The following is a 27,013-nucleotide window of genomic DNA, read 5'->3' on the forward strand; positions in this document are numbered from 1 at the left end:
AGTTAGTGTACAACATGTTATTACTAAATACATTTAGTCAGCAGCCGTTTTATCAAAAAAATCTCTACTTCTTTGGAATCACTTTTACTCTTAACTGCACTTTGAAATGTTTTCACAAGCCACTCAATTCACAGACAATGATATAAGCTACAAATGCTAGCTTAGATAGTGATGTTCTTGTTTTGTGACTAAACTAAAGATGTATTTTCTATTAGTCAAAACCGTATCGATAATCTGTGTTTTGTGCAACGGCATTTCTTGAGAAATACTCGGTGTTTAAATGGCTTTGATGCTGTTCTGATAAAATCCATCAATCAAAAGTTTATTTTTATCAACCTTATGGTATTAAAATTGTGGTATGATATTCGGTATGTGATGTATTGCAATTCCTTGCAATTGATTGATACAGTCCATTATGGGATATCTGAATCAATGAGGCTTTGTCAATATTTACTTATAATGTAGAAACTGTGGACACAACATAAATCCCATAAAACACAAAATATTTCTTAAAGATGCTGCACAATCGCAGAATATCCTTTGACATAATTATAGCTTTCTACTAATAAAAAGTGCATAATATATTTTTTTAAATCGACAGTGAGGATCTTACTGTGAGGGCATTTATGGCCCTTCCTAATTGTTCATGGACCTAGCAGCCGGCTAAATTTCTGCTTCAGGAGCAAAAGAGTAAAATAGTGCTCACGCTGAATTTCTATCTTATTGTTACATTTTGCATCTTGTTTTTAGCTTTATGTTAAAATGAATAGTCACTTGATGGCAATGTAGTGGCGTTCATAGTGTTATAGAATTTTATACTGCTTCGGACCACCACATCCATGCTGCCCATCGACACTAATCCCATTTGCCCATGCTAGATCTGTACCCTTCTATGCCTTCTCTTTTCAAATGTACATGTGTGAATATAGCTATTCATAATTTTAGCAATTAACCTAGCACCTAGCACGGCCCTGCAATTACTGGAAACAAATTGTCAGTCGAAGAAGAATTTCCAAACTTGAGCAAAAATCAGACAAGTATGGCAAATGTTCTCACAGTCCAAATGTACAAGAGACTGAGGGGACGGGCAACCCAAAGTGGCTTCACACTGGATGATGTTATCCAGCCTGGTGTGGATCAATCTGGTAAGAGACATCTCTATATAAATAATTACTTCTGATTGAACTCAGTAAAAATAATATTACTGCATGTTTCAATGTCATAAATTGAATCATTTGTAAACTTTCTATTTGTTGTGACTTTAAAGTTTTGATCTTTCACTCCTCGTCAATTTTTGGTACTTAAGAGTTGCCCATTCTGATGTGATGTGTACTTGGAGGATTGTTCATGTAATGGTTGAGTACACTCTTGCGAAGGGCCATTTGTTCTTTGTGTATTCTGAAATAAGTGAAACGGTGGCACATCGGTGGAGTTGCTGCCTTACAGCATCAGAGACCTGAGTTCGATCCTGACCACGGGTGCTGTTTGTACGGAGTTTGTACTTTCTCCCTGTGACCGCATGGGTTTTCTCCGGATGTTCTGGTTTACTCCCACACTCCAGACGTACAAGTTTGTAGGTTAATAAGCATTGGTAAAATTGTAAATTGTCTCTAGTGTGTGTGTAGGATATTGTTAGTGTACAGGAATCGCTGGTTGGCACAGACTCGGTGGGCCATAGGGCCTGTTTCCGTGCTGGTGATCCAATTAGGAGTATGATCTGCTAATATTATGCAAAGTATCCTTGCCTTTGGAATATTTCACTGAACAACATGTGAATGATATTCTTGTGTTAATTTTGAGTGTGTTATTTGTTGGTGTTAAAGTATTATGCTGATTTTGTTGACATTGGTATTTTGTTTGCTTGCCATTATAGAGCATTCTTGTGTCAGAATGTCAGGCTGTGTGGCTGGAGATGCAGAATCATATACTGTCTTCATGCAGTTTTTTGATCCTCTAATTGAACTTTATCACAGTGGTTACCAGGCAAGTGAAAAGCATAAGAGTGACATGAATCCAGAAAACTTAAAGGTACATTTATTAAACTAGCTTTGATATTTGTGCATGGTCTTTAATTAGATGACAATAGAATGTGAATAAGCATTCAGACCGATGAGCAAGTTTTGTCCATATGGATTATGTAATCTATCCTGTAAATTATTCACATTTACTCTTGTAATTATCAAAAGTATTTATGGTTTATCAAATTAATAAACCTAGATTCACAATATATTCCATCAAGTCCATGGATCAAGTGATCAAGCAAAATTCAATAAACTAAAAAACCTCTAGTGCAAAAATCCCGAATCCTTAGTGCAACCAAGATAGTTCATAGTTGAACTAAATGAAACTGACAATTATTCCATTCCTTAGCTTGCATCTGAGTAAAATTTATTTCAAAACGCATTGATAGTTTACGATTATTTAAATGGTAAATGTAGCTTCAGAAGCGTTTTCATTTTGCATGTTAAAACCCACCTGAGAACCATGGGCGATTTTGCAATTTTACTGACGGATTTTTCACTTTTAAAACTTTTCATATAACAAATGAATAAAGATAAAACGTCAATAATGCCACTTTTGATGAAATGCAGCGAGCAAACGCGATCATTCCCGATATTTTCGATCTTTATATCTCCACGGCGAATGTCCGCTAACCACTTCCGCTGTTTTTGCCCCTTCAGCTCCCTCTTGTATTTACCTTCGTTTTTATCTATCTTCTGGACTGTAAAGTTAGACAACTGTGTCTCACGGTCACCCCGACTGGCACAGTTATTTACAGCTCAAAAACGGGCCGTTTTCGCGGTTTTTAACGGGTGTGAAAGTGCGCGTTTTCAGCATCACTAACATGTACCGGAAGTGACGCTTGTACCCCAGTTGGATTTTGCGGTCACGTGGGTGAGGATCTATGCTCCAGTGACCTTTCGTGAAATCACCCTATAGACGGTGATGTGGTTGCATGTGTGAAGCTGCTGCAAGTATGAATTTCATTGTCTCTTTCCTGGTACATAATAAATACTCTAGACTTGATTCTCCGTCTCTCTGAAAATCTTCCCACTTGGATTTCCAGAATGGAGAGTTTGTTTCTGAATTGTGCGGTCATCCTGAAATTTCTCCAGTAATTTCCCAGCAACAAAATAATACGAGAGGTTGGATTTGGTGCTCACCTCTAAGTGGTGCAGGCTAGATGCCAATTGTTGGGTTAGTATGCAGGACGGTAACATTATTCCTACACGGCATACACTAATTGCGAAAAGCAGCGTGATTCACACCTTCTAAACAGATAAGTCCCCTTGTTGGAAGTTCGTGCATGAACGTCGTGCACTAATGGTACCGGGCCAAACTTGCACTGATCGCATCGTCCTCTGCACCCTCCCCTTTATCCTTCCCTATTGCTCCAATTGCGGCGCCCCTGTGCAAACATTTACCTTGAATGCAGGGAATCATGGTCTTTATTAAGTTTAAGCCAATTTAATATTCGGCTAACAAGATAACTGTCTAGTAATTACTCTATTTCCCCGGCAGGGTGGATCTGATTTAGATGGACAATATGTGCTGGGGTGCAGCGTAAGCGCTGGGCGCAATGTGGATGGTTTTAGTTTCCCACCACATTGCAGCCGCGGGGAGAGGCGTGCACTGGAAAAGCTGGCGATAGCAGGTGAATTTATGTTTGTTTATCCCACACTATGATAGGTGGACACACAATTCGCTCTAATCCATTTAATCCTTTTATATTTTCCAAAATGAATACATCTCCCTATTGTGCTTATTGAAAGCATCCTGTCACCATCTAGTGGCCAACTGCGGGAAAATATTACAGCTGTTACACACACCTCAGTCCAACCGAAAGGACAAATGGTCTTTGATCTGTCGGCTGAAAATATCTCGAGCGTTTTGTGCTATTTTTATCAGTTGCCTTTTGAAGGATAGGTGGGGAGCTGCTGGAATATTCTCGATCACTTGTGCATGCACACGTCTGTCCTTGTTTGTATGTAACCATACAGTTCAGATAACGATGGACTATGATGAGCAAGAATACGATTAATTGCCCCAATAAGTTACAATAGACAATATACAATAGAAATGTCTCCATCTTGGTCTCTTCTCAGTAGAAAGGAAAATCTCTAAAGCATTCAAATGTGAAGCTTTTAAACAATGCAATCTTCAATTCAGGTCTGCTTGAAATCATCGGTTATAAGGTACACAAAAATGCTGGAGAAACTCAGCGGGTGCAGCAGCATCTATGGAGCGTTGCCTATTTCCTTCGCTCCATAGATGCTGCTGCACCCGCTGAGTTTCTCCAGCATTTTTTGTACCTTCGATTTTCCAGCATCTGCAGTTCCTTCTTAAACACGTCATCGGTTATAATGCTTTTGGAAAGATCTGTGAGCTACAGGAGTGTTTTCTTTGAATTATTAATTATTAATTCAACCCATCACGGATCATTTAAAACCACATTACCGTCATTTGTGAATTTTCTTCCTATCACACTTTCTCTCAAAAAGTCTTTCTTTAAATCATGACCGCAGCTGGCATATCAAAGTATTGAGGTCTTTTTGCACCACCTGATTTTCATCAAGGCTACACGTCATTTAGAAAGTCAGATCGCCTCACAGTAATTCCATTTTTGATCACTGGCCCTCTAACGTTCCTGCTCCCTTGCTAACACAAATCAGATAATAGAATATGTCACTGGGGTACCGAGTGACTGATGAAATGAGAATACTGTTGGAAACTGTTTCCAGACAATTGGCATTGACCAGCATCTTGTATTTTAGTCAACCAAACATCTTATCCTCTCTGATTTTCTTCTCTGTTCTTTCCCTCGTCTTCCTCTTTCAGCTGTACCTTTCTTCCTCTAGCATTCAGCCACTTACCTGACCTGTTCATGTTGATGTTCCACTTTCTTGCACGCAATAATCATAAATCCACAGGTCCATTTTGCTCCCATGTCCATTTCCCCCACTTTACTTCAATCTATCAAATTTATTGGCATGGGGTAGTAAGGAACTGCAGATGCTGGTTTATATCAAAGATAGACACAAAACACGGTAGTAGCTCAGCAGGTCAAGCAGCATCTCTGGAGAGAAGGAATGGATGATGTTTCGGGTCAGAACCCTTCTTCAGACTGAAAGGTAGAGGTGTGGAGGGGGGGGGGGGGTTGGGGAACTGGATGAGTTCTATATCCCCCACCTCTATGCCCCCACCTCTATCTTTCAGTCTGAAAAAGGGTTGCAACAGTCTGAAGAAGGGTCACCTATTCCTTTCCTCCAGAGATGTTGCCTGCCCTGCTGGATTACTCTCGCATTTTGTGTTTTTCTATTGTTATGGGGTCTTTGGTTCAATATGGTTTTTGCAACTCTGCAAAAACACACATCTATTATTATTAATGTAGATCTCATAGATTTAATATTATATCTATGTTCTCATTCTAAATCCTTTGGTTACTGACTCCATTTACCCAGGCCCAGTCCCTCTAAATTGTGAACATTTAAATCTCTCCCATTTATCAATGACTTCCTTAATTTCACAAGTCTTGCGCTTATAATTACTCATATCAGATAACTTCTTTGTTATTCTGTGGTACGTCTATTTTGTCAACATCCTTCCAATGCACTGGAACCCAAAATTGCTCACTCTGCTGGAACTGTCGTCTTACGACTGTAATGGTTCACAAAAATGCTTTCAAATTAGCTTCTGCCTTAATCATTGTGTTGGTAGTACCTGTAGTATTTTCAATCCATTTCTATCGTGCACCGTTACCATCTCATTCTATTATGTTTTCTACTCGTATTGTTCAGTCATACGTTTTCTATAAAATAGATACTTTTGACTGAACAGCAAACTAAACCAAGTATTTTTTATTGGAAGTCAGAATGCAGATGACTACTTTATAGTTAAAACTGAACATGTTTCCATCCAAGTGATGAACCAGACCATTGGACCAATCTATCAACAAGACTGCTTTCTTTTATTTTGAGTTAAAAGATAGATATTTACACATTGCAAATTATATCTATCACACACACACACACACACACACACACACACACACACACCCACCACCAAAGGCGGGGGCCAGGGAAAGCGGGGGAGTGCTGTCAGCGAAGGAGATTGCCTACGGCTGCCCTCGACTGCCTGTATCTAAATAGCAACCCCACTCCACTGCACTACGCGTTAAAAAGAACTATGCCGACCAAATTTTACTCGCAGAAATTTTTTCGACATGCTGAAAATGTTTCCGCAATCTAGCTGAGGCCGCGAGTATTCGGGAACTTCCCTTGAGGATGAAGGAGAGTTCCAGTGGCCTCATAGGACCTCCTGGGACCACGTGTCGACCATGCTGCGAGTTTGAGTCGAGGGCAAACTCGTCTAAGCTCGCAGACTAGGTCGCCGATGTGGGACAGCCGCTTTAGTTAACAAATTTGATTGTTTCAGGATTTGTTTTTACAGAATAGTGTCTTTTTTAGTTTATTTATAATTATCAGTTTTTGTTTAATATTTTTGCATGTTTCCCAAAGTTTAAGAGCATTTGAGTTGCATTTGAATGGTTTTGACTTCCATATGAACATTGATATTATTGTCTGAATCCCTGTGGTTTCTTTGTGATTTACTCTCGGAGACTTCTGAAAATGTGTTTGTTATAAAGGCGACAAGCTGGGAAGTTGCCAGTTGCCTGCTGAGTGCAACATATACTCTGAAAGCTGAATAGCAGCATGAAGCATATCCCTCCTACCACACCATTTCATATTTACTAATGCCTTTAAGTAGATGCCAACCTTGTGGCAGAGCCTGAACTACATGAATGAGGACAAGCAATGGTAAAATCTTTGATTTTGAGCTACATTAAGAGGCATAAGACTGGAATTTGGCTAAAGTGTTTGCCTGGGTTAATTTGATAGATGTATGCAGGGAATGGGTGGCACGGTTCTACAGCGTAGAGTCGCTGCCTTACAGCACCAGTGACCAAGGTTCAATCATGACTACAGGTGCTGTCTGTGCAGAGTTTGTACGTTCTCCCTGTGATTGCGTGGGTTTTCTCTGGGTGCTTTGGTTTCCTTCCACATTCAAAAGAAGTAGGTTAATAGGCTTCTGTAAACTGTCCCTAGTTTGTAAGATAGAACTGGTGTATGGGTGATTGCTGGTTGGTGTGGATTCAGTGGGACAAAGGATCCGTTTCCACCCTATTTCTCTCTTTAAAAAACAGAATGGATAATGTAGGTATATCACATTTTCCCTGTTTTCTAAGTTTTCTCCGGGGTATTGAAAGCAGAGGGGTGACCTGATGGAAGTACAGTATATAAAACTATCAGAAGCATAGATAGGGTAGATGGTCAAAAGCTTTTTCACCACGGTGGAAATATTATATACTCGTGTGTGTAGCTCTAGGATCAGAGGGGGAATGTTTAAAGGAGATGTCCATGGCAAGTTTTATTTTCACAGAGTATTGAGTGCCTGGAACATGCTGTGAAGAGTGACGTGTGCGTGGTGGAAGCTGATATGATAGTGGCATTTATGAGACTTTTAGGCAGGCACATGAATATCAGGGAATGGAGGGATATGGATCCCTTACAGGCAGAAGAGATTAACTTGTCATTATGTTTGGCACAGACTTTGTGGGGTAAAGGGGCTGTTTCTGTGCTGTACTGTTCTATGTTCTAAATGAAAGCATTTTATTCAAATTGAAATAATGATATCATTTTTCTTAAAGAAAAAAGTCAAAGCAATTTAATTGTACTAATATTTCACTATTTAAAGAAAGTAATTAAACCACTGGCAAATTGTAGCCTTGAGAAGGATTGGATAAGCTAGGGCTGTTTTCTTTGGAAGAGACGGAACACTTCAATGGATCATAGAAAAATTACAATACGGAGGGCTCATTGCATCCATGCTGCTTAAAATACTCAATTCAATCCTTCTAACCCTTAGTCTGTGGCTCTGCAGGTGTTCAAGTGCACATCCAAATTATGTTTAAATGTGATGAGGTTTTCTGCTTCCATCATTCTTTCGGGAAGTGAATTCCAGATTCCTGCTGTGCACTGAATGGAAAAATATCTTCATTTCCCCCTTTAACACTGCTACATGTTACTTTCAATCTGTGTCCCCTAACTTAGCAAAATTAGTTCTTCCTATTTTCTTCACATAGACCTCTTCTTAATTTGATGCACCTCAATCAAGTCTCTTCTCTATGTCTTCTTCCAAAGGTTATCTGGTCTTTATTCATTGCTCCATTTTGTCTGGTTTGACAATATCCATATTAATTTGTTATGCATGTTCTCTAGTGTAAGCAAGTGCTTCCTATAACCTGCTGACCAAAACAGAACTGATGCTAAAGCTGGAAACAATTTGCTGGGTGAACTGGGTGGGTCAAGCAGCATTTATGGTGGGGTAAGGAATTGTCAATGTTTTGGGTTGAGACCCTGCATCAGGAATGAATGGAGAGGGAAGGTAGCCAGTATAGAGGGGAGGGGGAGGGGGAGGGGGGGGGGGGGGTGGATGCTGGAATCTGAAAAGTAAGGAAGGTGATAATGGGAATCATTAGTGGAAGGATGAAGGGTGGATGGATCCAGAATCAGGCACACAGAGGTAAGTTTGACCAGCTGGGTTTGTCACCATGGGTGACAATTTGTCAACATTGTCACTGCCATCCAGCGACCAAACCAGCTCCTCCAGCCTACATCGAGAGCAGTGTTTAGACTAGGTTGGAGGAGGTGCATTTGAATCTTTGCTTCGTCAGGAGGAGCTGTTTGGGTCCTTGGATAGGGATGAGAGAGGACGTGTTGCATCTCCTGCAGTTGAAAGTGACGGTGATGGGTGGGTGGGTGGAGATGGATGAACAGGACAGCGAGCCATAGGGAGAGTGATCCTTGTGAAAGGTGGAACAGCATGGGGTAAAAATGTGACTAGCGGTGGGGTCTAGTTGCAGCTGGCAAACATGACAAAAGAAGCCATCATAGCTTCAAGATGGTGCAGAGTTTGGACTTGAAATGTTAATTACCTTGTTTCCCCAGTTGCTGCTCAACCCGCTGCAGTCCTCCAGCATTTTGTTCTTGCGTGTCGTCATTTCTGAAGCTATGACCTAATCAGCGTTCTACAGGGTTGTTGAATAACCTTACTGTTCTTAAATGCGCTGCCATGACTAATAAAAGAAAGAATGCCATGGATTATTGATGTCCTGCTGCCTTTCAGGATCTATGCAGGATTATTTCTTCGATTAGTCATTGGCAGAGAATTTAAAAGCAAGAAGGTTATTCAAGAACGATATAGAATGCTAGTTAGGTCACAACTTTAGCATGACGACTCTTTGTTTCTCCATACCACTCAATACGTTAACTTTATTTGTATATTCCCTTGCTTTGTATTTCCAGTTGCCATTTATCTGCCCAACCTACTAGACTAGATCTTCTGGCAGACAAAAGCTTTCTTTCTAACTCCTGCCATGTGGTATATATTTAATGTTGCCTTCATAATTCACTATATTACAAATGCAAGGGATTGAGTTCTGAATGGAATACAAAAACACATAAGAAAACAGAAAACCTACCCTCCAATTTTATTGATCCTTTGTTTCCATTTACTTTGATCAAATGATCATGAACAGCCTTCCATGAGATGGATGATGAATTTAAGGGCACTTACCATTCATTGAAGAACTTGAGTGAGGAAGACTGTCAGGATCTGACCAATGCTGGAATCCTTACTGATAATCTTGTTACTCCAAAGATGTTTTCATCTGGAATGGCCAGAGATTGGCCAGATGCACGGGGAGTCTGGTAAGTGTGATTTGATTTAGTTTATAAATCCAAATAGTTTTCCAAGTAGCATTTCAATCTATTGAGATCACAAACTATGGCATGAACGATAGGCTCAGTTTCCACATCCTATCTAGCTCCTCTGATGTACCGATGTCAATTAACATTTATGCGTAGACGTCAAGCATCCTTTTCAACTCTGTGGGCAATTTGGATATCAAAGGCCCGGAAGCAGAGCAATTGATTATGCCTGTGATCTAGCGCGCAAGTGTTTGGAACAGGAGAACCAAAAACGAAATGGACTTTATCATCTACTGTCAGAATGGCTTGGAGTATTCCAATGAATCGTTTGTTCAAGAAACAGCTTGACCATGGTTACTAGACAACCCATGGAGAAATAGGAAGAGTGGAAAAAATAGCTGGTGCAACTTGGTTCTTCCAATAAAAATGTTTTGGGAGGGGGACACCTAAATTGTTTTGATTCTGATTTTTTTCAACATGCAAATTTCAAGTTTTCTGCATGAAATTGGCCTTTATTATACTTAAATAATTTCTATATTACATTTTCATAGCTTAAATAATTTGTTTCAAGACAGTTATTTTGCTGGTTCACTTAAAAATAGTGTTTTAAAACTGAAATTTACAACAGGATCTTGATCAACTGGGCCAAAGGGCTGAGGAATGGTAGTTGGAATTTTACGCTGATATGGGCGGGACCTGTACAATAAATGGTTGGATCCTGGGGAGTGTTGTAGAACGGAGACCTTGGGATTCAGGTACCTAGTTCCATGACAACAGTAGACTGGGTGGTGAAGGCATTGGGCACACATTGGTCAGGGTATTGAGAACAGGAGTTTGGGATATCATGTTACAACTATACAAGGCCACAGACTACTGAGTATAGTTCTGGTTGGCCTACCATAGGTAGGAAGTCATTTAAACTGGAAAAAATGCAAAAATAATTACATGGATGTAACTGGGATTGGAATGTTTGAATTATAAGGAGAGGTTGGATAGGCTAGGATATTTTCCCTGGAATTTAGATGGCTGACAGGTGAACTTAGTTGTATAAAATCGTGAGCAGCATTATCTAAGGTGGATTGTCAGGCTTTTCCTCTGGGCAGAGCTTAAAGAGAGACCGAAGTGGCAGCTTTTACACACAGAGCATGCCGCGCATTTGGAGGTAGCTGCCAGTGTTAGTCGTAGAGACAAATATAATGTTGACATTTAAAAGCCGCTTGGATAGCTAGGTAGATGAATAGGAAAGGTTTTGAGGGATATGGGCCAGGCACAGGCATTGGTTTAGTTAGGCAACTTGGTTGGCAAGGAGGAGTTGGGCCGAAGGGACTATTTCTGTGCTGTAAGACTCCAAGAAGAATAACTGAATGTTACAGTAAATGCAACCTGTATCCTAATAAAGGAGTTACGATGTACTAAATATTGTAACTGGCAGCTAGAAATAACATCTTACAATGTTCATTGAAAAATTGGTTATAGTATAATGTTCTGTGGCTTCCTAAGAGTCACGGTTCGACTATGAGCTAACCTACTCACTCTTGTACTCTCAATCTGTCATGGTGGCACAGCGGTAGAGTTGCTGCCATACAGCGAATGCAGCACCGGAGACACGGGTTCGATCCCGACTACGGGTTCCGTCTGTACGGAGTTGTATTTTCTCCTTGCGACCTGCGTGTGTTTTCTCCGAGATCTTCGGTTTCCTCCCACACTCCAAAGACGTACAGGTTTGTAGGATAATTGGCTTGGTAAAAGTAAAAAATTGGCCCTAGTGTGTAAATGTGCGGGGATCGCTGGTCGGCTCGGACCCGGTGGGCCGAAGGGCCTGTTTCCGTGCTGTATCTTTAAACTAAACTAAACAACAGATTAGAGCAATTTTGTATGCAACGATGTGTATTGGTGTAAAAAACTTATTCCAGCAAGAAAATCTATTTTGTTGTTATATTACACAAAAAAGTATTTTTTTCCCATGAATATGAGTTACTGAGCCCTTAGGACCAATTTCTTGATGTTTTGTACAAAGAAAGCTAGGTGTTATACTTAAAAGTTACTCAAATATTTGCATGTAGTTATGCACTGACTCTTAAAACGCAACCTTTTGATTGTTCATACAAGGTACACAAAAAAGCTGGAGAAACTCAGCGGGTGCAGCAGCAGCTATGGAGCGAAGGAAATAGGCAACGTTTCGGGCCGAAACCCTTCTTCAGACTGATCGGGGGCGGGGAGAAGAAAGAAAAAAGGAGGAGGAGCCCGAAGGCTGGGGGATGGGAGGAGACAGCAGGAGGGCTGAGGAAGGGGAGGAGACAGCAAGGAATAACAAAATTGGGAGAATTCAATGTTCATGCCCCCAGGATGCAGACTCCCCAAGCGGAATATGAGGTGCTGTTCCTCCAATTTCCGGTGTTGCTCGCTCTGGCCATGGAGGAGACCCAGGACACAGAGGTCGGATACGGAGTGGGAGGGGGAGTTGAAGTGCTGAGCCACCGGGAGGTCAGGTTGGTTATTGCGGACCGAGTGGAGGTGTTCGGCGAAACGATTGCCCAACCTCCGCTTGGTCTCACCGATATAGATCTGCTGACATCTAGAGCAGCGGATGCAATAGATGAGGTTGGAGGAGATGCAGGTAAACCTCTGTCACACCTGGAACGACTGCTTGGGTCCTTGAATGGAGTCGAGGGGGGAGGTAAAGGGACAAGTGTTCAGATTGGCTTCAAATGTATAAATATAAATTTTCATTTTATAGGCACAATGATATGAAAAATGTTATTGTTTGGGTCAATAAAGAAGACCATCTTCGTATTACATTTATGCAACAGGGAGGAAATTTGAAACAAGTTTTTACACAGTATTCTTTGGGTATTAAAATGGTAAGTAATTTTTATATTTTCATACATACATTTATTTTAAATAATATCCATTGATTTATCCGTCTAAAAGTATAAATACATAGTTTACATGAATTCCTTGCAATTAATAAATATTGAGCTCTAACTACCAATAGAAAAAAATTACGATGTTGCCAAAATGAGCGACAAGGCTGAGAATTGGATCTTTTTAGAATTCAGCAAAGGAGGCCCAAAAATCTGACAAGGAGAGGAAAACCAGAATACAAGGGAACTTGGCTGGGAACATGAATATAGACCGTTAAAGCTACTGTTAATGTGGGCCCCTTATTGCCTGTGATGCAAGAATGGCTAAGAAATGAAATGGAATATTTTGTCTGTCGTCTTCAAAGAATGGACAATAAATGTCTGAGAAATCGTGGAGAACAATTCTAGAATGTAAAAGGAGCTGAAAGACATAAGTTGAAAAAAAAAATGGGACTGAGAGCCATTAAATCTTCAGAACCTGACGATTTACATCACAAAGTTTAGAAAGAAGTGGCTACAGGAATGGTGGTGCATATTTTCAGCTTCCCCAATTTTGTTCCATTCTGAAATGATGATGGAGGGAGCAAATGTAAAACAGTGAAAATAGTTTTTTTTAATTACTGCAAGTTACCCTGATGTCAATGCTAGTGAAATTTTCTTTAAAACACATTATTAATAATGATAGTCACGAGTCAAAGTGGATTTCTGAAAAGGCTGTTTGATAAGGGTGTTGGAGATTTTTGAGGTTGTAACCAGCAAAATAAAGGAAAACCAGTGGATTTGGTACTTTTTTTTTTCTTTCCAGAAGAGCATTAATAAGCTATCACAGATAATTAAACAAAATAGAAGTATATTGGATTGTTTGTAACTTCCTGGTTTTGATTGATTAACATTGAAGATAGAACAGTACAGCAGAGGAACAGGCCATTCAACCCCTCAATGTCTGTGCCGAATGTGTTTAGTTGGTGTTTGTAGTGTTCAATAGCTGGATGGTTGTTGGGAAGCAGTTGTTCCTGAACCTGGAGTTTTCAGATTCCTATACCTTCTCTTGACGGCAGGAATGAAATGAGAACATGGCCAGGTTGGTGTAGCTCCTGATGTTACTGGTTGGCTTGTTGAAAATTGAGGAGAAGTAAAGCTAGGTTACACTAACCTGTGGAAAAGGTATGGAGCCGGACCTCGGGTATTTGAATGGTGGTCAGAATGTGGGTGAAAAGAGTCCAAGAATAGGCACAATTCAATGCAAAAAAAAAAGGTCGGGAGGTCAGTACCCTTGATGGACTCGGCAGGGTCTGCCACTTTTGGTAATCTCCTTCATTCCTGGACGTTGAGTTGACAAACCAAGTCCTGATGCACCTAGTTAGTATGCTCTCTACCATACATAATTCAAGTGATTTTTTTATCGACATGCCAAATCTCCTTAATCATCCAATGAAATAGTGTTGATGGGATTTCTTCATGAATGCATCAGTGTGCTGCATCCAGGACAGATCTTCAGAGATTATGCATGGTCAAGAGTTTGAGGTTGTTGACTTTCCACCACTGATCCTTTGATGCTGATGGGTTTGTAGATCCTCGGGTCTTCCTCTTCCAATCTTGGTAATCAGTTCCTACTAATGTTGAGAGCTAAGTTGTTGTTCTGGCACATTCAATCAGACAGTTGATCTCCCTCCTAAACTGACTCATCATTACCTGTATTTCATCCAACAATGGTGGTGCTGTAGGTGAATTTGTAGATGGAGTTGGAACTGTGTCCTGCTATACAGTCATGGATATAGAGCGAGAAGAGCAAAGGACTGAGCACAGCCTTGAAGTGCCCTTGTGCTGAGGGTTATCGAGGAGGAAGTGTCGTTGCCAATTCATACCAATTGTATTCTGCCGATGATTACATTGGCATCACCACCTCCCTCTGCAATTGGACACTGGATTTCCTCACCAACAGACCACAGTCTGTTAGGATCAACAACCTCACCTCCTCCACTCTAACACTGAACACCGGCGTGCCACAGGGCTGTGTGCTCAGCCCTCTCCTCTACTCCCTCTTCACCCATGACTGCGTCCCTAAGTATGGCTCCAACGCCATCATAAAATTTGCCTATGACACCACGGTGGTAGGACTGATCAGGGACAACAACGAATCAGCCTATAGGGAGGAGGTCCAGAACCTGGCAGCCTGGTGTGCCAACAATAACCTCGTCCTCAACTCCAAGAAGACGAAGGAAATCATTGTTGACTTCAGGAAGACCAGAGTTGGCAGACATACCCCCATCCACATAAACGGGACTGAGGTGGAGCGCGTCTCCAACTACAAATTCCTCGGGGTACACATCTCAGAGGATCTGTCCTGGTCCCTCAATACCACCAAATTGATCAAGAAGGTGCAGCAGCGCCTTTACTTTCTGACGAGGCTCAAGAAAGCTCACTTGTCCCCCCAGATCCTGTCCAACTTCTACCGCTGTACCATCGAAAGCATCCTGACCACCTGCTTCACGGTATGGTACAGCAGCTGCACCGCAGCTGACAGGAAGGCACTGCAACGGGTGGTGAAAACCGCTCAGCACATCATCGGTGCCCCGCTCCCTGCCATGGATGCCCTCCATCGAAAACGGTGTCTGAGACGGGCCGGGAAAATCATCAAGGACCCCTCTCACCCTAACCATGGACTGTTTGCCCTCCTCCCATACAGTAGCCTCAGGTCTCGCACAAGCAGGCTGAGGAACAGCTTTTTCAACAACACCATTACACTGCTGAACTCAGTCCCGTCGCTAGCTATCTTTACTCTCCCATTTGTATACAGTTATTTGCCTATGTAGCAGTTTTAATTCATCCACAATCCACACATTGTTAACCAGTATTATTTTTTTTATTGTATGCTTATTTTGTATTTTTATTTTTACTTCTACTATCTTGCACTATGACTATGACCAGACGCTAAACTGCATTTCGTTGTACCTATACTAGTATTTGTACAATGACAAAAAAGTTGAATTGAATTGAATTGACTAAGTGCAAGATCCAGTTGCAAAACGATGAGCAGAAACCCATTTCCCTGAGCTTGGTAACATGTCTGGAGGGGATGATAATGTTGATTGACAAGTGTAGTCGATGAACAACAACCTGACATGTTTTAATTGTCCAAGTGGTCCAGTGCAGTGGAGAAACAGCAAGATCGCATCCCCATTGATCTATTGTGGCCTTGAGCAAGTTGTAGTGGGTCAATGTTCTTGATAAGGGAGTTGAGATGCACCATAATCGACCTGTCAAAGCACTACTTCACCATGGGCATTAGTGCCACCGGTTGGTAACTACCCTTGCATATTAGTATCATATTTCAACATAGAAATACGGAGAAAGATGAGTCAGAGTATAGGAGGGAGACCGACTGTCTGATTGAATGTGCCATAACAACCTAGCTCTCAACATTAGTAGGACCAAGGAGCTGATTGCCGACATTAGTATTCTCACTGTCCTCTAAGTTCTTCTCCTTGGTGAAAACAGACGCAAAGTAATCACTTGCATTGTCTGACTGCAAGCACAAATTCCCTCCTTTATCCTGAAGCGTCCCATCTTCTCCCTGGTTACCCTCTCGTTTTTAATTAGGTATAAAATGCCTTCGGATTTCCTTTAATCTTCCTTGCCTAAGCCAGTTCCAGACCCATTTTGGCCCTTCTAACTATCTGCTTAAGTTTTTTCCTCCTTGCTTGATAATTCCTTCAGGCCGTTTGATTTCATCATCTTAAACTTTGTATGTGCTTCCTTTTACTTTTTAACCAAATTTACCTCTGGTCATTCAAGGTTCCCATAGTTTACCATCGTTAACCTACTTTAATATCCAGACTCCAACAATACTCAGCAATTTAGACTCCATTCCATTCCATGATAGAAAATTTCATAGATTCACCAGCTATTGGGTGAATACATTTCTTCTCATCTGTTCTATGGATGCCCCAGTTATCACAAACTATTGTCTGAATGACCAGGTCATGCTTTTATTTATTTCTTGTGTGTGTGTGCGCATGTGCTGTCAAGAACCAAAATGCAAGTAATCTTCCACAGAATGTTCCAGTCTTTAGGCAGAAATATTAAGAGATTGTTGCAAACCTAAGCTCTGGAAGAGCGAGATGTTTAGATGCTGTTTACACCAAAGATTCTAGAGCTCTATAATCTTTGGTTTACACTATGTTCCTGGGCTGTAGTTGAGGCTTTGCTACTTTATACCTAGACTGCTGAAATTTATTCAACATTTGAGAACCTTAAACTCGTTATACTAGACAAATGTACTTACAAAGTTGGACATTCAATGTTCTCACTAGTTAATTGTGCTTTGAAATTATTTTGCTAATAGAGTTTGTGAGGGAATTTGACAAAATAACTTTTTTCTATTTGCCATTAATTTGTTGTATTATACATTTTTAGAAAGTGGAGAAATAACTATGATTATTTGTTTAGCTTGAAGAAATATACTGTCAGAAAAAGCACCCTTTCATCTGGAAGGATAATCTAGGTTATGTGTTGACCTGCCCGTCTGAACTTGGCACGGGCTTACGGGCAAGTGTCCACATTAGGCTGAAGTACATCAGTAAGCATGAGAAGTTTGATGAGATCTTGCAGAGACTACGTCTAGAAAAACTCACTGGTACTGTATTTAAAAAAATTTAATTCCATTAAATTACTAATCAAATGTAACCATTTGAATAAACACTAAATAGTGAGTGGCACTAAATTGGAAAACTTTGTATTGCAGATTGTTGAAATGTGATTAACATTTTGCATCTCACTTGTTAAATTTATTTTATCATACTAACCTCTAATTTTATATTGCAGCAGGAAAGATGCATTTCTTGAAAGTTCTCCCATTTCTCATCAGCGTTCATCTCTGTGAATGTTCCCATTGCTCAATATTTGTTACGCTAACATATTACACTGTTTATTCATATACACAAACAAGGTTGGAAATACTATTTGTTTTGTTTTAATTCCCATTTCAAAATAATACCTCTACCAAGCCAGCATATTTTGTTCACTGCAGATGGTACTTACATATTCAATTAACATTTTCAGTGTTCTTATTTTACTTCATTTTTGTTCATGTTAAATTTTCCCTTTTCTTTTTGATCATCTGATATGACGTTGTCAGAAATGTCAAACAGAAATGGCAGAAACCAATTTATCTCCATTGTTCCCCTTTCCTAGTTCGCCGACGTCAAACAGTTCCCCGATTAAATGTTATCTCTTTATGCTTCGTTTTCACCTTCTAGCTAATAATCTATTCTACATTTTTCTTGACCTTTTATCTCCTCTTGTTTACACACCTTACACTTCCTTATCTCTGTGTCTCCCTCTCCCCTGTTCTCAGTCTAAAGGGTCTCGACCCGAAACATCACCCATCCCTTCTAACTAGAGATGCTGCCTATCCTGCTGAGTCACTCCAGCATTTTGTGTCTATCTTCGGTGTAAACCAGCATCTGCAGTTCCTCCCTACACATATCAATCAGCTATCTGTAATGTTAACTCTGTTTCACCTCCTGAACTCCAAAATATTTCCAGCAACTTTTCCGTATATTTTCGCTTTCCAGCATTATAGTATTTGTTTAATTTTAAATATTGTAATTTAGTCCTGATTTCATGCTCAGTATAATTAAGTCCTGTACCCGTCCCTTCCACGATTCAGGCTTCCACCTCCACCAAAGTCCAGAAAATAATGTCAAACTGACATCTGTATATAGTGTCTAATTCATCCTTATCACTTGCCTGAACTCAGACATTGAGTCCAATTTGTTTTTCTCTCACTATTTATCTCTGTGAGAAGTATCTTTTTTTAGGTTGTGCCTCATCAGTCGTCATTGTCAGAAATCTTCAGATATGGCTTTTTTTTGGCCACCACTTTTTTTTTTTTTTGACTTGTGTCTATTCTTGGATTCTTTTCACCCACATTCTGACCACCATTCAAATACCCGAGGCCCGGTCAATACTTTTTCCACTGGTTAGTGTAACCTAGCTCTACTTCTCCACAATTTTCTCACCTTCATCACTGCCTGAGCCCTGTTCGTTAATGTAGATAATAATCTTGCATACCAAAATGATCGATGCATAATTTGCTGCGGGAGGGTGACTCTTTAATGACATTTTCTCCACTGCAAGCCGCTGAAAACAAGCCGACAATAGAACAGCAAATAAATTCAAGGCCTTAGTAACCTGGGCAAATAACTAATCCAATTAAGAGAGAGTTAATGGTACACAAATGCTGGAGAAACTTAGCGGGTGCAGCAGCATCTATGGAGCGAAGGAAATAGGCAACGTTTCGGGCCGAAACCCTTCTTCAGTCTGAAGACTGCTGAGTTTCTCCAGCATTTTTGTGTACCCAAGAGAGAGTTAATGTTTCAGGTCTGGGACCAATCATCAGGTGATGAGTCCTGGACCTTAAACATTATCTATTTCTCCTTTCACAGATGCTGCCTCAACTGCTGAATGTTTCCAACATTTTCTGTTCTTAATTTCAGATTTCCAGTATCTGCACAAAAACTAATGACCAAAACTGAAAGAACCGAAACTTAACAGCATTACACATAGACTGAGAAGTGTAATTTGGAATGAATACATTTAAATTTTAAATTAGTACCATGACACTTCAATAGTGAGCCAGACAACAGATGAAGCAAGATGTAGAAACAAAGAACTGCAAATGCTTGTTAATATACAAAAGGACACAGAATGCTGGAGTAGCTCAGCGGGTCAAGCAGCATCTCATGTCAGTAGAACAGTCTCGCCCTGAAACATCACCTATCCATGTTCTCCACAGACGCTGCCTGACCTACTCCAGCACTTTGTGTCCAGAAGATGAAGCTGTTCTGCACTTGTACCTCATCTGAAGTTGCTACAGCAATTACACAAATATAAACGACATACTATTAGCTTGAACTTTGACATCTAGCAGAAAATGACATGGAGCTTGAGTTGCTCAGCAGGTCAAGCAGCACCTTAGCATCTCTGGAAAACAGGATAAGTGATGCTTCCAGTTGGGAATCTTCAGTGTGTGTGCGTGCGTGCGTGTGTGTTAAAGCTGCAATAGATGAGGGGCATGTGGCTTCACTTTGGCAATGGAGGAGGTCCAGGACAGAAAGGTCAGTAACGGAATGGGAATTAAAATGGTTAGCAACTGGGAATTCTAGTGGGCTTTGGTGGACTGAGTGCAAGTGTTTAGCAATACGATAGCTGGTCTCGCCAATGTACAGGCAACATTGGGAACACCGGATGCAGCAAATGAGTTTGGAGGAGGTGCACGTAAACCTGTCTCACCTGGGAGGACTGCTGGGGTCCCTAGATGGAAGCGAGGGAGGAGGTATATCAGGTACAGGTGTTATGTCTCATGCTGGGGAAAGTAACTGGAGAGGGGGTGGTTTGGGTGAGAAGGGATGATTGAATCAAGGAGTTGCAGAGGAGGCAGTCTCTGTGGAAGGTGGAAAGAGATGAGAATGAGAAAATGTGACATGTGGTGGCTGAAGTGGTGGATGATGCGGGTACTGGTGGGCCGAAAGGCGAAGACCAGGGCAACTATTATCCTTGTTCCATCTGGGGTGTAGGGAGGTGAGAGCAGAACTATGGGACACAGATGAGATGCGCTGAGGTATCTATCTATGACAGTGGGGGGGAAACCACGTTTACTAAAAAATAACATCTTATTACAATCCATTAACCTAATGTTTTCTGTTATAGGATATTTGTAAACGTTGTTACGTTAACCAACATAATGAATCTTTTTTTCTAGGTGATGCCTTTGCTTCCACTGAAAGTGGTGTTTGTGATATTTCTAATTCGGACAGAATTGGTTTTTCCGAAGTTCAACTATTGCAGTTTCTTGCTGATGGCATTAAACTGTTGATCAACATGGATAAAAATATTCAACAGGGAAAGTCTATTCATGACCTTCTTCCTGCTCACAAGTAGATGGATGTATATTTAGTAAAATAAAATTACACTTTCTTTAAAGTTTCAAGCCATGAATTGTGGGAATTATTTTTTTTTGGTAACAATGCTTTGAATTAGTTTGTTTACCAAAAAAAGACTTGATAAAAATATAATAAGAAATGTTTCAAATCTGTTAAGATGGGCTTATGATAAAATATTTCCACAGCATTTTCAAAAAATACACTGCAACCATCATCTTAAGCTAAAAATGTTGATTCATGCATTTCATACATGCTGTAGCAAACTAAAGACAGTCAACTAACTTTAAATTCACTTCCTCCTCGTTCCTTTAATAAGCTTGAAAATACAATTTAAAATTGCTTAAAATGCAAGCTAAAAGCTCCTATGTAAATCTAAGTGTAGGAAACTAACTAAACCAGGACAGTAAAAGACTAAAGTTCACAAATATTTAATTTATGTTTCCTAATAGATATACAATTTCATCAGGACCAGTAGAACATAAGTACAAACTTCCTTGATATCATTCATTAAATTATCCTATTACTCTATGCATGATAGCAATTTCAAACACTTTCAGAAATTATACATAACCAATGGCTCTGTATGTTAGTTTATCAGGAAGCTTTTCCTTATTTAAAAAAAAAATTCTGCAGTCACATTCGAAAAAAGATTTCTTCAAACATTTCAATTTCCCCATTTTTTGGTTACATTTAGGTGGTTTAGATGGTCTTCAATGTATTTTGGTGCAGGGAAAGTTGCAGCTTTAGCAGCTTTGAAGGCTTCCCACTGTTCAGCTCTGCGTGATGCTGCATTCCCTCTTTCTTGTTCAATGGTCATCCAGGGGCGGCTGAGCCAGTATTCGGTCTCCTTTTCAATCTCCAGCCTCCGAATGAAACCACGTTTCATTTGCCACGTAATATTTCTTGGACGTCTGTATTTCCCTATCCATTGTTTGCCCGGAATTCCTTTTCGAAGCAAAAATGCAGTAAGAAACATTTTGCCCGAACTTTACCTTGAAGGAAACAGTAAAGACCAACAATTTGAATGTGAATTCAAAAGTTTAATATTTTAATGTGAGCACATTCAAAAAGACTGTAAACAAAAAATACTTGTTGTTGAGCAGTTGATCCTCCAATGGAGATGGCCAACCAGAGTGCTGGGCTAAGACCCCTGGTGCTAATAAAACAGCCAGAAAATTACTAACTTGCCATGATATGCCACATCCAGGATTTTCCAAAACCTCTGCAGCAAACGAATTACTCTGGAATATTTGCTACTTATGTTAAGAAACATGGTAGACCATTTCCACATTGCCAGAAACAAGTTAAACTCCCTCAAGGGTCTCAGTGGAATATTATGTTTTCAGATAGAAAAAGAACATGCCACTTTCCCAATGCAATTAAAACGCTTGCATCTAGCTGAGAGGGGGCACTGATGTGCATTCTGCTTGTGGCAAGTTGGACCACAACCTTCAGATTTAAGCAAATCCACTGATGCAAGAACTGAAGCCAGCTGATATTTGTTTTATAATAGAGTGGCAAGGTCAGTAATTATAAGCTTTCCAAGGCACTAAAAATCCTGTTTCTTCATCCAGAGTTTACCTTATAGATACAAAGTGGAAACAGGCCCTTCAGCCCACTGAGTCTGTGCTGACCATGGTCATCTGTATACTAGTTCTATCCTACACCAAAGGGATAATTTTCAGAAGTAATTAACCTACAAACCTACACGTCTTTTGACAGTTCATTTGCCACTAGAAACATTGAAGTATAGAAAAGCTTTTAAAATACTACATTTTTGGTGTTGTATTGCAAAAACAAATGAAAGTTCTAATCCACAGTTGCTGACTAACATTTACATAACATTCTTACAATAACCCAGTACATTGTCAGTACTTGAGTAACTGAATAGAAAGAGAATCTTGTAAGATTATGCAGATGGAGGAACAAGGCCACCATGGAGTATAGCTGGACAATAATGGTGGCATGGATCGGTTGATTCGATAAGAAACAGCTATTGAACTGCTGTAAATTCTGATACACTACAGTGGTGCATCACACCTCATGAACAATCAAAAGCTGTTAAAGTGTACATAATAAACGGGTGACCTCTCCAGTTACTGTCACCCTAGATCCTGTTCATGTGAATGTTCTCACAAAAGATCTGTCTCCATCTTTGCAAACTACGGCCCATCCTTACTTTGTCTGTAAAGACGATTTTGCTTCACACATCAGTCTCATATTTCCCAACTTCTCAAGTGCCTATCTGTGCCACATTGCTGAAACCAAGCTAATGAAAGATACCAATAAGATTGTCTGATATTTACTATTCTCATTGGCAACATCTCACATGACTGCTCATACCATTCAGTGCCATTATTTGGTTCCCTTCTTGGTAACCCTGCCATAGTGTACAATGAGTTTCCTCTCACTTGCCCCAAGAAAACATTTTCATGGGCTCTTGATTTTCATTGGGATGCATAATCTAAAAGTTCCACATATTTACTGATCATGAATACAATACCTCCGTCAAGTATGATCGACTCTCAAAGAATATTTCAATCCAGGACAGTGGTCAATGTTCCAAAAAATGACACTTGTGTATGACCTTTCATAATGTGCACATTAATTGGCAAGATTCTGGACAGAAAAATTACTTTAATCCAACACCAAGAAAACCTTTTCAGCTCAGAAAAGAGATATGCAGGTCTTCACTCTCTGCTGATGCCTTCATACACTTCTGCAACTGCTCCATATTATTAAATACATTACTATGTTATTAATCTTGAGATTAATATTTATAATTGTACCTGCATTAATCACTTTTTTGTGAAAGACACTTTAACTTAGGCAGTTTTAGAATTTTTTCCTAAATTCACTTCTGAATTCATTGCTACACCAGGTCGTAGAATCAGCAATGAACAGACAAATCGCATACAGTGCATTCCTCCAAAGAGCTTTAAACTTTCAATCAACTCTTATTGTAACCAGCGAGGTTTTTGTAAATAAAACAAAGTTTATGCAATCTTTCTTCATAATCTAATCACTGAAACTTAGGTGTCAACGTTAATAAACATCAACCTAGCTTTTGCCGATAAGAAAGCCCGTGGGTCCAATGAATCAACCTAATGAACATCCTCTCCACTGCCCTCAAATAAAGAGATAAATAAGGATAGTAACTCGGCCCACCTGGCGTCTCGCTCTTTGCACTCTGTCGCCTACGGTGTTCGTCTTCTTGCCGGCATCTTCAACAGTTCACAGTTTAGAAGATGCAGATGATAAGGGAGGGGGGTCATTGACTTTTTCTCGGCTAAAGATATCACCAGAACGACTTTGTTTTCACCGCAACAACTACGACGAGACCTTCACTTGCACGAGTATTAAACCCTGCACTTACCCTCCCGTGCAAGAAGCAACTGCAGATGCCGTTTATACACAGAAGCTGCCAGTCCCGCTGAGCCACTCACTCCCGGTGCATTCAGCAACCAAAGATCCTACAACGGATCCTTGCTATAGGATCTTTGGTAGCAACTGCAGATGTCCCGCTGAGCCACTCACTCCCGGTGCAACTGCAGTTGCTGATGTCCCGCTGAGCCACTAGCCCCCGGTGCAGGCAGCAACTGCAGATGCTGATGTCCCACTGAGCCACTAGCCCCGGTGCAGGCAGCAACTGCAGGTGTCCCACTGAGCCACTCACCTCCTCACAGCCAAAGATCTTTGCTCACAGCCGCCCTCCTCTACCGCTTAATCAGGCATCGCCTCCCACTAACCCAGGGCTCGATTGGCTCCGTGGTGTGGATGTGTTCAGATACTCAGCGGTGTCATTGGTTTTGTCTTCGCTTCTCGGAGTAACAAACGCTGCAATTGGTGCCACGTTGGATTGGTCACTTGCTGCTGCTGACGCTTGCATCACATGGTTTATGTCAAAGATCTTATAGCAGAGGATCTCTGGTTTATGTGGAGAAAGGAACTGCAGATCAAAGCAAAGATCCTACAGCGGAGCGGATCAAAGATCATATAGCGGAGCCACTCTATGATCTTTGCTGCAGATGATGGGCTAGTATCTGTGGTTTAAACCGAAGATAGACGCAAAATGCTGGAGTAACAGCGGGTCAGGCAGCATCTCTGGAGAGAAGGAATGGGTGACGCTTCGGGTCGTCAAGTCTGAAGAAGGGTCTCGACCCGAAACGCCACCCATTCCTTCTCTCCAGAAATGCTGCCTGCCTGCCTGCCTGTCCCGCTGAGTTTACGCCAGCATTTTATGGCATTGGTTTATTATTGCGACACGTCCCAGCTGCAGTGCAAACCGTATGGTGCTACACACCCAAACCATCCTCTGTATTAGAGTGCAATCAAGTCATACGCAAGCAAAGAAAAAAAAAGTGAGGAATATGGTGTTACAGCTTTATAGTGTTACAGTCCCAGTGAAAGTGCAGAAAAAGCACAAGATTTGCAATGAGATTGAGACTGCTACCTTAATTTATGAGATTTATATATTTATTAATACACCCAGCAGGGAGAAAGTGCTAAAAATGGATCGCATTGCTTATTTTGATTTGATATGTCCATTAAGGCAGCCAATCAAGGGAGCAAGAGATCATCATCCTCTGGCTCTGGGATTCTGGGGTATTGCTCCATCATCCAGGAGCTCAAGGCCAGCTTGACTAGGGGGAAAAAAGTACCTGCCTACCAGGTCTGGCAACCCTGCTGCTCCAGAGCACCTCCTCAGTTCTTATCTGCCTATCTTGGACTACATCATATTCCTCAATCTTCCCCTTATTGTTCTACCCATCCCAGCATTATACCACAAACCACTAACATTCTCAATGCACATCTCCAAAGTTATTTTTAATTTCTATCTTGATTACCCAACAGCTGGTCGTGCCCTAAAACTTAGTCAGATAGCACCCCCCCCCCCCCTCCCTATCCAACTGGTAGTCAACAGTGCTAGACTGTCCACCCAACATCTCTCTCTGCTTTAGGCTGTGGCCATTCATTGGCATCTAATCCCTGCTCGCCCACCAGTTGTCCATAATTTACTTGCTACTCACCTGTTTACATAAACCCCATTCTACTATCAACCAGTTAAGATAGTAAATTAGCATCTCTAACTGCACTCTACCCACCCTTAGCTGTCATACGCAACAGAAACAAGTTGTTCAAACCAACACCTTTGTACTGATTATCCAACATTCATATATATTAATCCTACATTTCCTCTTGCACCCCCATTAGGCCCAGGCCAAACCCTTCCCCTAACCTCCCACTCTCCTGCTATGCCTGTGCTAGTGGCAATTTAAAGCAGCCAATTAACCTGCCAACCAGCACGCCTTTTGTTGGGACATAGGAAATATCTCTGGTGCTGTGCAATAGCAACTCTAACCATTAACCTACCATACCACGCTAACACCTCCAATAACTTCCTCTGCTTGCTCTATCTACATCCATCCATCCATCCATCCATCCACCTTTTTGCACCACAGCCAGATATCCATTATCCAGCTAGTGTTTGTCTGCAAATGGCTCCTCAAAACATTTTTTGTTAATAGTTCTTTCTTGCATCTGCCTATAAAGTTCTTTACATCTTTTCCAGCTCATCTGAAATGAATGAATAAATGCAGGAAAATTTTATTGTCACATGTGAGAAGTCACGGTGAAATCTTTTGCTTGCATACCTTAACAAGGTATGCAATAGTCGTCCATGAAGGGTGCTTACAAAGTTACAAATCCCCCTCCCCGCTCAAGTTCACCCTTTTTTCCCCCCCCCCCCCCCCCACATGCTGGGTCCTCCATTATCCATTGTTCCTCCCCCTCCTTCACGGCAATCACCCCCATGCCGGGTCCCCATTGTCCATTGTTCTTCACAGCATTTCCCCCGTTCCATTTGTAGACAACAAAAATTATGTTGAGTAAATTTCCAATTTGTTGCAACAAAAATGCCTCAGGGAGGAGTTGTAAAGCTGACATAAAAAAACTCATCCACCTGGCCAACTCACACAGCATGGTAAAAAAAGTAATTTAGAGAGGCAAGCAGTGCTGGAAAAATTCAGAGGCAGGCAGCATCTATGGAGGGAATAGACAGATTATGTTTTGGGTTGGCACCCTTCATCAATCTGAAGAAAGATCCTGACCTGAAATGCCGTCCGTCCATTCCCTCCACAGATATTGCATAACCTGCTGAGTTCTTCAAGCATTTTTGTTTATGCGCAAGATTCCAGCATATGGAGTCGCTTGTGTCTCCCACTGCAAGGTGATGGGATTTAATATGGCATTTTTTGTGAAGACAAACCTTTTAAGATAGTAGGCAAAGGATAATTAATTCCATCCACATTATGAACATTGACTTCTACAATATTAGGTATCGACAAACCCTCCCCCCCCCCCTCCTTTTCCATCTGCCCTACCTGGTCTTGCATCTACACCTCCCACCTACCTCTCATTCTCTAGCTTCACA

The 27,013-nt window shown here is 40.9% G+C and overlaps 2 protein-coding genes across 4 annotated transcripts; one reads left to right on the top strand and one right to left on the bottom strand.

Annotated features, from left to right (window-relative positions):
* Positions 1-973: 973 nt before the first annotated feature.
* On the top strand, positions 974-20,627 carry LOC116976090 (creatine kinase M-type-like). Its single transcript, XM_033025625.1, has 8 exons — positions 974-1,145; positions 1,874-2,028; positions 3,523-3,655; positions 9,599-9,770; positions 12,508-12,631; positions 17,084-17,270; positions 17,459-17,514; positions 20,400-20,627. The coding sequence occupies exons 1-8, from the start codon at positions 1,040-1,042 to the stop codon at positions 20,511-20,513; spliced, it is 1,047 nt and encodes a 348-aa protein (XP_032881516.1). The 5' UTR covers positions 974-1,039; the 3' UTR covers positions 20,514-20,627.
* Positions 20,628-20,992: 365 nt separating this feature from the next.
* Positions 20,993-24,313, bottom strand: LOC116976091 (ribosomal protein 63, mitochondrial-like). 3 transcript variants are annotated; one of them, XM_033025626.1, is made up of 2 exons: positions 23,957-24,025; positions 20,993-21,572 (listed from the first exon to the last, which is right to left on the bottom strand). In XM_033025626.1, the coding sequence occupies exon 2, from the start codon at positions 21,554-21,556 to the stop codon at positions 21,245-21,247; it is 312 nt and encodes a 103-aa protein (XP_032881517.1). In that variant the 5' UTR covers positions 21,557-21,572; positions 23,957-24,025; the 3' UTR covers positions 20,993-21,244. The 3 variants fall into 3 exon arrangements, 2 of the variants coding, with proteins under 2 accessions (XP_032881517.1, XP_032881518.1); XM_033025627.1 differs by lacking the exon at positions 23,957-24,025 and adding an exon at positions 23,370-23,454; XR_004412873.1 differs by lacking the exon at positions 23,957-24,025 and adding an exon at positions 24,257-24,313 and having other exon boundaries at positions 21,257-21,572.
* Positions 24,314-27,013: the final 2,700 nt, after the last annotated feature.

The sequence above is a fragment of the Amblyraja radiata genome, chromosome 8, assembly GCF_010909765.2.
Source record: "Amblyraja radiata isolate CabotCenter1 chromosome 8, sAmbRad1.1.pri, whole genome shotgun sequence".
Lineage (NCBI taxonomy): Eukaryota > Metazoa > Chordata > Chondrichthyes > Rajiformes > Rajidae > Amblyraja > Amblyraja radiata.